At 38.0% G+C, this 12,500-nt stretch overlaps 1 protein-coding gene across 2 annotated transcripts in view; it reads right to left on the bottom strand.

Moving 5' to 3' along the window:
- Positions 1 to 12,500, bottom strand: part of pde9aa (phosphodiesterase 9aa) — a 40,571-nt gene that overhangs the window by 26,748 nt on the left and 1,323 nt on the right. For both annotated transcript variants that reach the window (XM_062431856.1, XM_062431854.1), the window contains exons 2-4: positions 9,426 to 9,496; positions 6,248 to 6,325; positions 4,701 to 4,744 (exon numbers count right to left, since the gene is read on the bottom strand). In XM_062431856.1, coding sequence (XP_062287840.1) covers positions 4,701 to 4,744; positions 6,248 to 6,325; positions 9,426 to 9,496 — 193 coding nt within the window. The remainder of the gene's footprint in view (positions 1 to 4,700; positions 4,745 to 6,247; positions 6,326 to 9,425; positions 9,497 to 12,500) is intronic.

Below are 12,500 nucleotides of genomic sequence, written 5' to 3'. Positions count from 1 at the left end.
CTCACACAAAGCAAGAAAATTGAGCCGTATGGCTGTAACTATGGTTGTAACGCTGCTGCCGGTATTTAAAAATGCTGGGTTTGATTCTTGTGTGGGACGGCTCATGACGCTTCCAGCGACAACAACCAATCAGCGGCCAGTAGTGTGTCGACGTCACATTTTAGTACCGGCTTGGCTCGCTTGGAACCTCACCAGAGCAGGTACTAAAAAAGGACCAGGTACCAGGTACTTTCCCTAGTTGAAACGCAAAAAGAACCGAGGCGAGTCGAGGCGAGTCGAGGCGAGTCGTGCTGGAACGGTGTAGTGGAAAAGCGCCATTAGACGAAGCCCGATTTCGAAAAACGATCTTCCCCCACCCATTTCTCTCGGCCGGGGGCCGAGACATTTCTCTGTAACGATGGAAACGCATTAACTATCGAAAACGCTGTAGTACATGTTCCAGGCCTGTGTGTGGCGCTGCTTCAGCTACAGAAATCCACCGAAAAACGAAGAAGAACATATCTAATTATGTTGTTTTTTTCTTACCACAGTATTTCCTGGCGCTGCGGAGTGACAAAGGACCCGAGCCTTGTTTCAGGCTGTCTTTTATAGTGCCTGAGTAACCTGTAGGGAGCATGCTCAGTCCATCTTACTGAACCATACCAACTGTGGGGTTGAAATGGGTTTGTGGATTCATTTCTGGATTGAGGCCTTGTGTGAATGCTTTGATGACCGCCTGTGTGGTAAATAAGTGTAAATAGAGTTGGTAATGATTGCAATGATGCATTGTGTCTCAGGCCACTGATGGTGTTTACAGAAGGCAGGTGTCTGGTTTGCACTGAGCAGCATTATATCTCTTTACTGGGGCTTATTTTCATTTTTAAAAAGCTTTTAAATTATTTAATTTTTACACAAACGCATTTTAATAATTAATATTTAATGCTTGTGTTGATTGGCTGTGAGCAGGTCCATACAAATAGTCATATTTTCAGCTCTCGGTGCAAAAAAAGGATCGATTTCAGGTATCGTTTGACGGGAGACGTTTAGATACTACTTGGTATCGATTTATTTTGGTTGAAACCTTAAAGTAGAGCTGGCGGATATGGACAAAATCAAGTATCATGATATTTTTGACCAAATACCTCGATATCGATATTGCAACAATAATGTAGAGATGATTCTTGATCCTTTCACAGAATATTTACACTATGAAATGTTTAGTAAATAGTAGGGGTGTCACGATCTCGATTGTAAATTGAATATCGATCGAAATGAACTCAAGATCTCGACCTTCGAAATCAATGGAGGAATCGAGGATGTAGCCCCGCCCCCAAAGTCACGTCCCGCAGACGAGTCAAGAGGGAAAAAAACACACACGTGTTGAAATGTGGCGAGTCATTACCTCCTCTAACCCTTTACCGGCCGGTAAAAACACACCATGGCAACCGCTGATAGAGGAGACACATCAACTAAACTCAAACTGGTTGTCGGTCCGGGGGGGGGGTTGGTCTAATAAGCAGCAACAGAGAATCCAATCCAATCGTGACCTTAAAATGGGAATAAAACTGAATCGAGGATTTGGAGAATCGTGACACCCCTAGTAAATAATCATTGGTGATGTGGATATAATGACAAAGTGGGTAAAAGGTCAAATGTAACACAAGCTAGAGCTAGAACAATCAGAAAATCACATCACAATCACAGCAGCCTTTAAAACCAGGAAAAGACAACTCTGATGTCATATCACGATATTCAAAATCTAAGACGATATCTAGTTTCATATCACGATATCGATATATTGCCCAGCCCTACCAGATATCAAGTACTGATACCAAGCCTTAGATACCAAGTGACATAATTTTAAAAAATGACCTCTATCTGTTTAAAATCTTAATATTGACGTGTTAAAAGGTCGTCACAAGGAGCTGGTTGCCTCCAAGCTCAGGACAGCGGTTTGATATTATAAAGGAAATAAACTCTAACTGTCTTAAAACTAAAGCAGGGACCCTGGATCAATGGACTGTATGTCATAGTTTATTTTACCTCATAGTTTTTTTGAATCTCACTCTCTGTCTCATGTCATCACCAGCTAATTACATCTCCACCTTTAACATTTAACTCGATTTTAATTCATCTCCATTGTCAGTAAACATCATCATCTAACCTGATAGTGAAACGTTAGATATAAGACGATGATAAACGTGCAGAAAGAGCAGCGACAGTGTCTGAAATCATGTGAGAACAGTTTACAACACAAACACTAAAACTGCTTCAAACATCACACACAAACCAGCATGTCGTCCGCTCAGTGATGCGAGTGTGTGTTAATGAGTGTGTGTGTGTGTGTGTGTGCAGAGAGGAAGATGAAGAGCAGTTTGAGGAGGTCGCCATCCGAGTTCAGCGCCGCCACTTATGTGATGTTAAGTCGCCATAAAACAAATGACTGACGAGTTATATGGCTTTAAACTGTCGGAGTGAAGTGGTTACGAGATCAGGAGCTTTTTATAGATGTTTTCCCAGCTGTGTGTGTGTGTGTGTGTGTGTGTGTGTGTGTGTGTGTGTGTGTGTGTGTGTGTGTGTGTGTTTACGCCAAAAGAAGAAGGAGGTCAGGATGGATTTTCCTCCAAATTTGAAGTAATAATTTGTCACTTTATTATAATCTCTATTTTATACTTTAACAGGAACTTATATCCAGATAACAGAAGCCTTCCTACCTATTGTAATGTTTCCACAGGCCAAGATGATGTCTTTAAATGTCCTTTTATAAAACCAACAGTCCAAACACTAAAGATATTCAGAGTATAGTGATATAAAACAGAGATAAGCAGGAAGTTTTCCCATTCGAGAAGCTGAAACCAGCTGATGTTTGCATTTGTAAAATGAATGAAAGGTCAATGAACAACAACAATCAGCAAAGCATTACTTTAAAAAAAAAAGAAAAAAGAATTGATTACTTGCACAGTTCAATACTGAGTCCACATGTTCAAAACTCTTCATCAATGTACCAATGTGTAGTTTTAATGGTTGATAGTGTTAAAATGTGTATATTGTATTTGGCTCAATGATGCTTTATTGTGTCCATGTGGTTTAGTTTAAATTTAAAGGGTTAAAATGTGAAAATAAACGTATGAATAATTTTTTTGTGGACCCAGCATCAAATTTCTGCTTTTAATCCATTTAGAGAAAATATATTAGAGGATTATGGCAAAAATGTCTAAGTGGTGTAACCATAAAAACTTGCTTAAAAACAGTACATTCTCAATAAAACACCATATCAACTAGTTTGGCATGATCTTACATTATAACTTTATATTAAATAAAGGTAATGGAATACAATTGTTCTAAATATTACATTTACTCTGGTAACCATGGAGATCAGGAAACATTTACATGTTTTAAATGAAGTCATTATTAGTATAAGTCCACTTAAATACACTGTAGATGATAAAATATTTAAAATCTGTGTAAAGTAAGAATAAATATGTGTTCTGAGTTTGACATACCACAGAAAAGTGTGTTGTTAACCACCCTGCCAAATTTGAATAATTAAAAAAAATCGCCAAATATATGAAATTAGGCTCCAAAGTTGTGTAAAAGTCTGCCCATTTCTCTGCTCCCAAACGCTGTGGGAGTGCCCGCCCAGTCCGCTGAAGCCCCGCCCCCTACCAAGTGTCACCTGTCAATCAAAGTCACCACCTCTACCAGAAACATGGACGCTACGTCTGAGAGCTTTCTGCGGCTAATTCGGCGGCTAGCTCGGCAGCTAACTCGGCGGCTAACTGGCTAACTGTAGACCAGTGGTCTCCAACCCTGCTCCTGGAGAGCTACTGCCCTTCATGTTTTAGGTATCTCCTCACTCTAACACACCTGATTCTAATAATCAACTCGTTATCAAGCCCTTTGACGAGCCTCAGCTGCTTGATAACGAGTTAGAGTGAGGAGATACCTAAAACATGCAGGGCAGTAGCTCTCCAGGAGCAGGGATGGAGACCACTGCTGTAGACTGTAGTAGTAGTAGTGTGCGCTGAATGTATTTATACCTCTACAGCAGCAGGGCGGGTTTATGCTAGCCTAGCTCCACAATTCAAATCTAAATTGTTGAAATGCTTTTTACACCTTTTTTAGAAATACATTTATGACCTATTTAATGTGTTTAGAAGAAAATGTCTGAATTCACTTTACACGGTCTTTAATATTTATCATTATTTTGTGGTTACACCATTTGACATTTTCAGGAGCATTCAGTCTTACTTTTGGTAAAAAATGGTGCAAATGTCATTTCAAATGATATAAAACCAACAAAAATACTAAATGTACATTTTAACAAACCTGATGCTGCTTTTAAAACTAGTTTAACTGATTTATGAATTGATCAACTTACCAACTTATTTGTCTTCTACCCTTGTATATGTAGATTTAATGGTTGATAGTGTAGAAATGTGTATAATGTATTACAGTTTGATCCATAATTGTCGCTTTTGTATCGACTGTGTGAAGAGTTGTTGAACATGTGGACTCCGTGTAAAAATGTCATAAAACTATAAAAGAAAATAAGGACTCCAGTTTGATTAAGTGATTATCATAGTTGTCAATCAATAAACTATGTGTGTGTGTGTGTGTGTGTGTGTGTGTGTGTGTGTGTGTGTGTGTGTGTGTGTGTGTGTGTGTGTGTGTGTGTGTGTGTGTGTGTGTGAAGGGGGAAGGGTGTCCTTGGTACTTACCAGCAAGCTGTCCTCCAGTTGTAGGCACCAATCTGTATGGTGACCTTCAACACAGCAGAAAACACACACACACACACACACACACACACACACACACACACACACACACACACACAGGTTAGTTTTAAGAGCAGAGGCAGGCTTTTTGTGTGTGAAGTTTTTAAAAATTCACCATCCGACGCTTTGCTCTTCCTCCCACTTACTAACTCAAGTGGAAAGACACACGCACACACACACACACACACACACTCTTAAAGTGTCCTACTAATCAGACACACAGATGATGTTTGTCAAATAAAAGGTTACAGATTCTACCCTTAGATAAGATACCAAACATGCACACAAGCTTAGGAGGACACTTTAATAGTGTGTGTGTGTGTGTGTGTGTGTGTGTGTGTGTGTGTGTGTGCGTGCGTGCGTGCGTGCGTGCGTGCGTGCGTGCGTGCGTGCGTGCGTGCGTGCGTGTGTGTGTTTTGTCTAACGAGACCAGGGTTGTTCTAATCATCGCTGGTAACTCAACTAAGTTTCAGCTCAGGTTTGTTTCCAGCAGGTCTTCCACCGTTTCGATACTCTGAAGGTTGCAGTGAATTATGAAACATTTCACTCGTATAAGGGTCAGTAACAAATAAGTTGGCAAGATGATGAATTCATAAATCAGTTAAAACTAGATTTAAAAGCAGCATCAGGTTTGTTAAAATGTACATTTAGTATTTTTGTTGGTTTTATATCATTTGAAATGACATTCTCACCATTTTTTACCAAAAGTAAGACTGAATGCTCCTGAAAATGTCAAATGGTGTAACCACAAAATAATGATAAATATTACATATTTTATCACCTACAGTGTATTTAAGTGGACTTATACTAATAATGACTTCATTTAAAACATGTAAATGGTTCCTGATCTCCATGGTAACCCAGTAAATGTAAATGTAATATTTATAACAATTGTATTCCATTACCTTTATTTAATATAAAAGTTATAATTGAAAGTGATTGATAGTTGAAAGTTATTCATATGTTTATTTTCACATTTTAACCCCTAAATTGGAGAAAAACCCTCACTGACCAGTATGTGAGTAAAAATTGTGTGTGATTGTAAGAAATTATCCAACGCTCTCTTTCTCATTAGTAAAGATCAATCTGTTTGTGTTTTCAGCCAAAGATCATTTATGAGAGAAGAAGCTCCACTCTGTAACAAAATCATACAATCAGAGTTTCTGTAGTTCAAACAATTTCAACAGAGTGAGATGTCCTTTCTCTGTCTCTCTCTCTCTCTGTGTCTCTCTCTTTCTCTCTGTCTCTATCTCTCTCTGTCTCTCTCTCTGTCTCTCTCTCTCTCTCTGTGTCTCTCTCTCTCTCTGTCTCTCTCTCTCTGTCTCTCTCTCTCTCTGTCTCTCTCTGTCTCTCTCTCTCTCTCCTATTCGTTCTGATCTTGGGATGAAGGGTCACAGCTCAGTAGAGGAATCGTGTCTGTGAATCAAACCTTCAGCTGCTGGACTCTCAAACAATCAATGAATCAATAAAGACATCAGGTTTTCCAATACCTCTCTGTATTGTGTGGCATGGTGGGGTCGATGGACACCATGGCTCCAGACGAGTCCAGCAGAGATAGATTAGTGTTCCTGCATGAAGACAGAAACACACTTTAAGGTTTTACAGGATTATTTTACAAGTTCCACTGATTAATCTCCCAGACGTTTCCATCAAAAACCATTAAAGAACGAGAGCTGCTGATGAGTAAAAAGGGTTTTTACTGTAAAACCATAGACTGTATATAAGAAATGGACGTAACATCCGTGATGTCACCCATTGGTTTGTGGACTGCTGCTTGGAAGCCAATAGTTTCGGATCTGAGCAGCGCCATCTTGAAAATGTCAGGTGCATGCTGGGAAAAATAAAAACATGGATTCTACTTATATGGGCATCAGGAGGAGCATGAGGCGCCCTCCTGAACCTGTGAACCAATCAACCTGTCAATCACCACGTAGCCACGCCCTAATGCATACCCTGCTTTATCGTCACATATAAAATCAGGGAGGCCAAAATGTCCCAAATGAACATCATACTGCATTGAAGAAGGCTTTAAACTAGCGATTGAGACCATAAACACATTTTGAAAACGTTTACTGAGGTTAGAAATCAAGTGAGAAGTTGGTGAATTCTCCATTGACTTGCATAGAGACGGAAGTCCTTTTGACACCAAAACGGTCGCCCCCTGGTGGCCTTTTGATAGAATGCAGTTTAAAGTTACTTCCTTGTTGGCCTCATTTCAGAGGACTAAACATCCATCCAGCAGAACTGAGATGAATTCCTCCTGCAGGGATCATAAGTTACTACGTACGGTTCACCTCTAATACATCAATAAATACACAATGATGCTGTTTCAGAGCTTCTCTAGAAAAAACACATCAGTGAGTCTCACCGCTGCACTATTACTCTTATAAATAATTTAAATAATGTAACGATTATTTTATTATAGATGTTTTACTATTATTGATCATTTGGGTTTTTTTTACTTATTATTTTTTGTTCTTTGTTCTTTTTGTTTTTCTTATTGCTGCTCTTATATTCTATTTTACTGTAATAATGCAAATGTCCCCATTAGTCCGCCATAGTTATCAATGAGGCTGTTCTCCAACTACTAAAGCTGACAGTGAATTAGTTAATGAGGTGTGTGTGTGTGTGTGTGTGTGTCTGACTGTGTGTGTGTGTATGTGTATCTGACTGTGTGTGTTTGTTTGCGTGTGTTTGTGTGTGTGTGCGTGTGTGTGTTTGTGTGTGTGTGTGTGTGTGTGTGTTTGTGTGCGTGTGTGTGTGTGTGTCTGACTGTGTGTGTGCGTGTTTGTGTGTGTGTGTGTGTGTGTGTGTGTGTGTGTTAGACTTGTAGTCAAGACCGCCTAAACCAAGACCAAGACACTACCAAGACCAGAGAGTATCAAGACCAAGACAGACCAAGTCAAGACCAAGACCAGTCGAGGTCGAGACCGAGACCAAGACCGAGACAGAAACCCCCCCCCCAAAAAAACCCAGTTACACCATATTTTGCATGAGTTGTAGAACATAAGCACCATACTGGGTTCAGCTGCTTAGTATAAATATTAGATTGTATTATTTCAACTACAGTCTAGGGGTGGGCAATATGGCAAAAATATTATATCACGATTTTTTTTATAATAAAATCACGATTCTTTTTTACATTGATTTTTGAGACTAATTTGCAAGTTTCTGAACAGTGCAACCAAACCATTTCCCTATGTAAAACATCGCCCTAAAAGAAAAAAGAAAACCTTTCTGAACAGATTTTTAATTAATTAATTAATTTTTCCAAATAAAAAGGCAAATTTAAGTAACTGTGGTTATCTCTTAAAGTGCAACGATTTAGAACAAAAATGATCAAACTGCAATGTCTGTAGCAGCTCTTCTGCACTTTATACTTTATACTGGTTGAAGCGGCAATTTGGAGACTCCCATTAAAGAGTCAGGGACCGGAAGTCTTCATTTAGTGAACATTTAATTATAATTCTTCATCAGCAGATGTTATACTATATCTATACTATAGATGATTGGAGGTGGATGATATGAGGATATGATGATATTTGGGTGTGTATGTGTGTATGGTCTGGAAACTATATGACAAACAGTAACGTTAATCACCATGGCAACAATGGTATACAATGTAAATGGAGGCTATCGTAAATCATAAACATTCAATAAACATAAGAATTGACTTCAATACACATTACAGTTTCTCTCAAAGCAATATATTAGCGTGTAAATGGTGATAAAATAACTTGTTACTATTTATAACACTGATAACAGAAAACCGTTATAACCGTTATAGAAATGTGCTAGCATAATGCTAACGAGTGCTAACGAGTGCTATAACTGCCATTTAAATTATATAAATGCCGTCAAATGTACATAAATCAATAAACAGGTTATGGTCAAACAAACAATCAGTGAAACATCACTTGACATAACTTACTTACCATTTAAGGACGCAATTTAGGGAGTTAGCCGGCTTCATAGCGTGTAACGCATTAACCGGACAGAAGGAAACCATGGCAACAACAAACTTAGGTTCTGCCCTCAGTCTTTCTAACAATGTCTATAACCTGATTATTAAAAATCCAGCAGCTTTAGAACATATTATTGTTCAGACATTGTTTCTATTATTTTTGGTTTAACGCTAGCTGTTGCCTCTGGCTGCGGTGTGGCCGGTCTGCCCGTAGTGCGCTATGATTGGTTGGTCAGGTGGACGTGAAACTTCTGATGCGTCTGTGCGTCATCATAGAACTGCGTCATATAGAACGTGGCCCATAGACGATTCTACGATCTCTCTGCTTTGTCAGATCGTCGACACGTTCTAATCCTTCACGATCTAATATCGTCATATCACACACCCCTAACTACAGGCACAACAATACAGAGACAGTACATGTCTTGTGTAGGATGAGCGCCAACACGTTTGAGTCACAAAATGCATGTCATTGACACAATTCCCCTCGAGACCGCTCTGCCGGTCCAAGACATGGAGAGACCGAGAGACCCGAGACCAAGAGAAGGACCGTCGAGGCCGTGACTAGACCAAGACCATGAAAAAGTGGTCTCGAGGCCGGTCTCGAGACCTACAAGTCTAGTGTGTGTTTGCATGTGTGTGTGTGTGTGTGCGTGCGTGTGTGTGCGTGTGTGTGTGTTTGTCTGTGCGTGTGTGTGTGTTACCTTGGCACACTGAGCGCTGTACAGAACAGCTCTTTAATGTCACATGGGCTGCAGAATCTACTGAACACCACCTGAGGGAGAAAACACACAAACAGCCTTCAAATCTGAACCATGTTTACATTTAAGAGCTTTAAAAACACCATATAAACATTTCTCTTAGCTTGACTTCTCCTAACGTGATTCACACTTTACAAAAATAGAAATAAAATGCATCTGATACATATAAAAATATGCAAATGTACAAATTTGACCTGTATTTTTTTTTTTTTTAAACTTCAAAAATCAGCATTAAAACATGTTGTATTCTTCATATTCTATAAAACGTTCTCCTGGTTCATATAATAGTGATTGTGAATGTCTTTAATGAAATATATTAATGACATAATCTATATGATCAACCAGCTCAACAGGTTATCTATCCATACTCCCCAGTACTTGCAGAGTTTCTGACGTGTTTTTAATAGTTTCTTGTAGCTTTATGTGAGATTTTGAAGTCATGCTGTGTTTGGGCTTCTTCTCCATTTAAGTTAAAACCTCCTTAATTAACTTTAGATCCTTTTATTCAGCAAAGTTTACAAAAAACTCTCCTGGTCCCAGCTCTCATTGTAAATCAATTAATGTCATTTATGTATATTTAATTTGACTGTCAGCTATTTATTTATTTATTATTTAATCACATTTCAACTGTGATCCTGAAATCTGTCTGAAGCTGTGATGTAAATACTTTTCAGTTACATTTCAGGACAAAGACGCTGCTGAAAGAAAAGAGATTTAAAGAATGAGTGTTTAAAAAGGAGCCAAACAGCAAAGTAATGATGAAAAACTCTGATCACTGAATGTAAATGAACGTCCTGAATGAATGAATGAATGAATGAATTTAATGAGTTAAAGACTCTCCAGGATGATTAAAAAAGCAGTTTGTGTTTAATTGTCAGCTTATTTTAAAATGCTGTGACTGATTTCAATAACAAACCCTTTGACTTTGCTTCTGCTGCGTCTCCCGCGGCGACGACGACGACGACTATTATGCGATTTTACGACGCCATATTCAGACTCGAACCACAAAAGAGAAAAAAGGAAACAATGAAAGCTGCAGACAAAGAAGAGCTCACGACTTTGTCATCGTAACGCTGCTTTGTGATGCTGCTGCTGTAGTTTTAATGTATGAAAAGTGGAGCTGAATATGCAACAATAAATAAAGAGTATGGCTTTAATTACAGCTGATAAACAGGCGTTAATTAATATACAGCTCGTTGATTATTCATCTAACTCAAAATGTTTTATTAAATCTAAAATGGAAAAGGTTTTAAAACAAAGAGAGGAGGAAACAACAACATTTAACCATTCAAACACACAGCTGCAGCATTTCAACATTAATGAGCAACTGTTTTCACACTTAATTCATCATTTTGAGTCATTTTTAAGAAAAAAGGTGAAAATTATCTGATTCCAGCTTCTTAAATGTTAATATTTCTGGGTTTTTTGACGTACTTTATGATGATAAATTGGATATCTTTGAGTTGTGAACTGTTATTTAAGATATTTTTCACCATTTTTTGACACTTTATGATGAAAAAAGGTGAAAATGGTCTGATTCCAGCCTCTTAAATGTGAATATTTTCAGTTTTTTTATGATGATAAACTGAATATCTTTGAGTTGTGGACATTTGATCGGGACTCAAGACGATATTTTAGGTTGAAGTTTGGGTTTTCAGAAAGAAGAATAGACATTTTTTTATATTTTTCTGGCATTTTATAAACCATACAACAAAAAAATACGTAAAAAATGATCACTTAATAATAAAAAATAATCATTAGTTGGAGCTCTAATTACAATAGAAATTGAATTAAAATGTAAATGTAGCTGATTGCATTGAACACTGCAGTCCATCAAATGTTTAATAGATGATTAAATCTCTTTTTATTTTATTTTTAATCCATGTGGAGCTCTACGACACAATAAAGCCAACTTATACCTGCTTTAATGCTTTAAAACAAACATCTTTTATACAAATCATAATCATAATCCTCTCACCAGACAGACGGATACCTTGCAGTAAAACCTTATAAATAAATATATATATATAGTATTTTACTAAATATTATTGTAAAGTAAACAATGCTCCATTTTATTTTTCATTTACAGTTTTTTGACGTTGTGATTTTGCAGCATTTTGGTTTTAATTCTATGCACATTTCTTACAGTGTATGTGTAACTCTATAATAGACTTGTTTTTTTACAGTGTAGTTGTGCCAGTGTTTGCACTTCCTGCTGAATCTGCAGAGCTCCAAAACTAGCGGCTGTGACAGGAAGGTCCTTTATGAGGAGCCGTACAAGCCATAATTCAGCTGACACAACGGTGTAATCTGCATACATCTCAGTCTGTTTCCTTCCAGTTATTTCCAATATTTATGAGCTTCGTAACGTCAATAACATCCAGAGTAAAAAAGAAAAGATCGAGAGGTTGCTTCTTTAATCTATATGATAAGTGAACGTGTGTGTGTGTGTGTGTGTGTGTGTGTGTGTGTGTGTGTGTGTTTTAATAGACTTATAGATTTGTGTGTGCTGCATAAACTGTGGAGAGTATTTAGAGGTCAGAGCCTGAGTTACTCTTCAACCTCAGAGGATCAGTGGAGCAGAAACAACTCCCATTTATTTATTGTTCAAACAAACCTGAGATTATTGAGCCTGTACAGACTGTAAATAGTCACCAATTGACACACACACACACTCACTCACTCAGCAGGTCATATATCTCACTCACAAACACACGAGCTCCGTATCACCTTAAATCCACTGTGACATTTAAACTGAAGGTTTTGTGTCATTCAACTCAACAACTGTAAATTATACACAACAAGCAGCGATTAAAAGGCTCTCAGCGACCTCAAGTGTCTCTGCTTTGGATTTTCATACAGTAGGATGAATTAAATATGATGAGTTTTGGATTGAGCGTGATCTAAAGAATGCATGATGAACTTATTCTACGTTTTCTTTCCTTTACTGGAGCCCAGGCAGCTACTAAGAGCTACTGATGCCAAACACAGAGCTGCAAATAACAATTCTTTTATGTT

This window comes from Scomber scombrus, chromosome 13, assembly GCF_963691925.1.
Source record: "Scomber scombrus chromosome 13, fScoSco1.1, whole genome shotgun sequence".
NCBI lineage: Eukaryota > Metazoa > Chordata > Actinopteri > Scombriformes > Scombridae > Scomber > Scomber scombrus.
The sequence above is the reverse complement of the archived record's forward strand: the minus strand, read 5'-3'. Positions and strand labels throughout refer to the sequence as shown.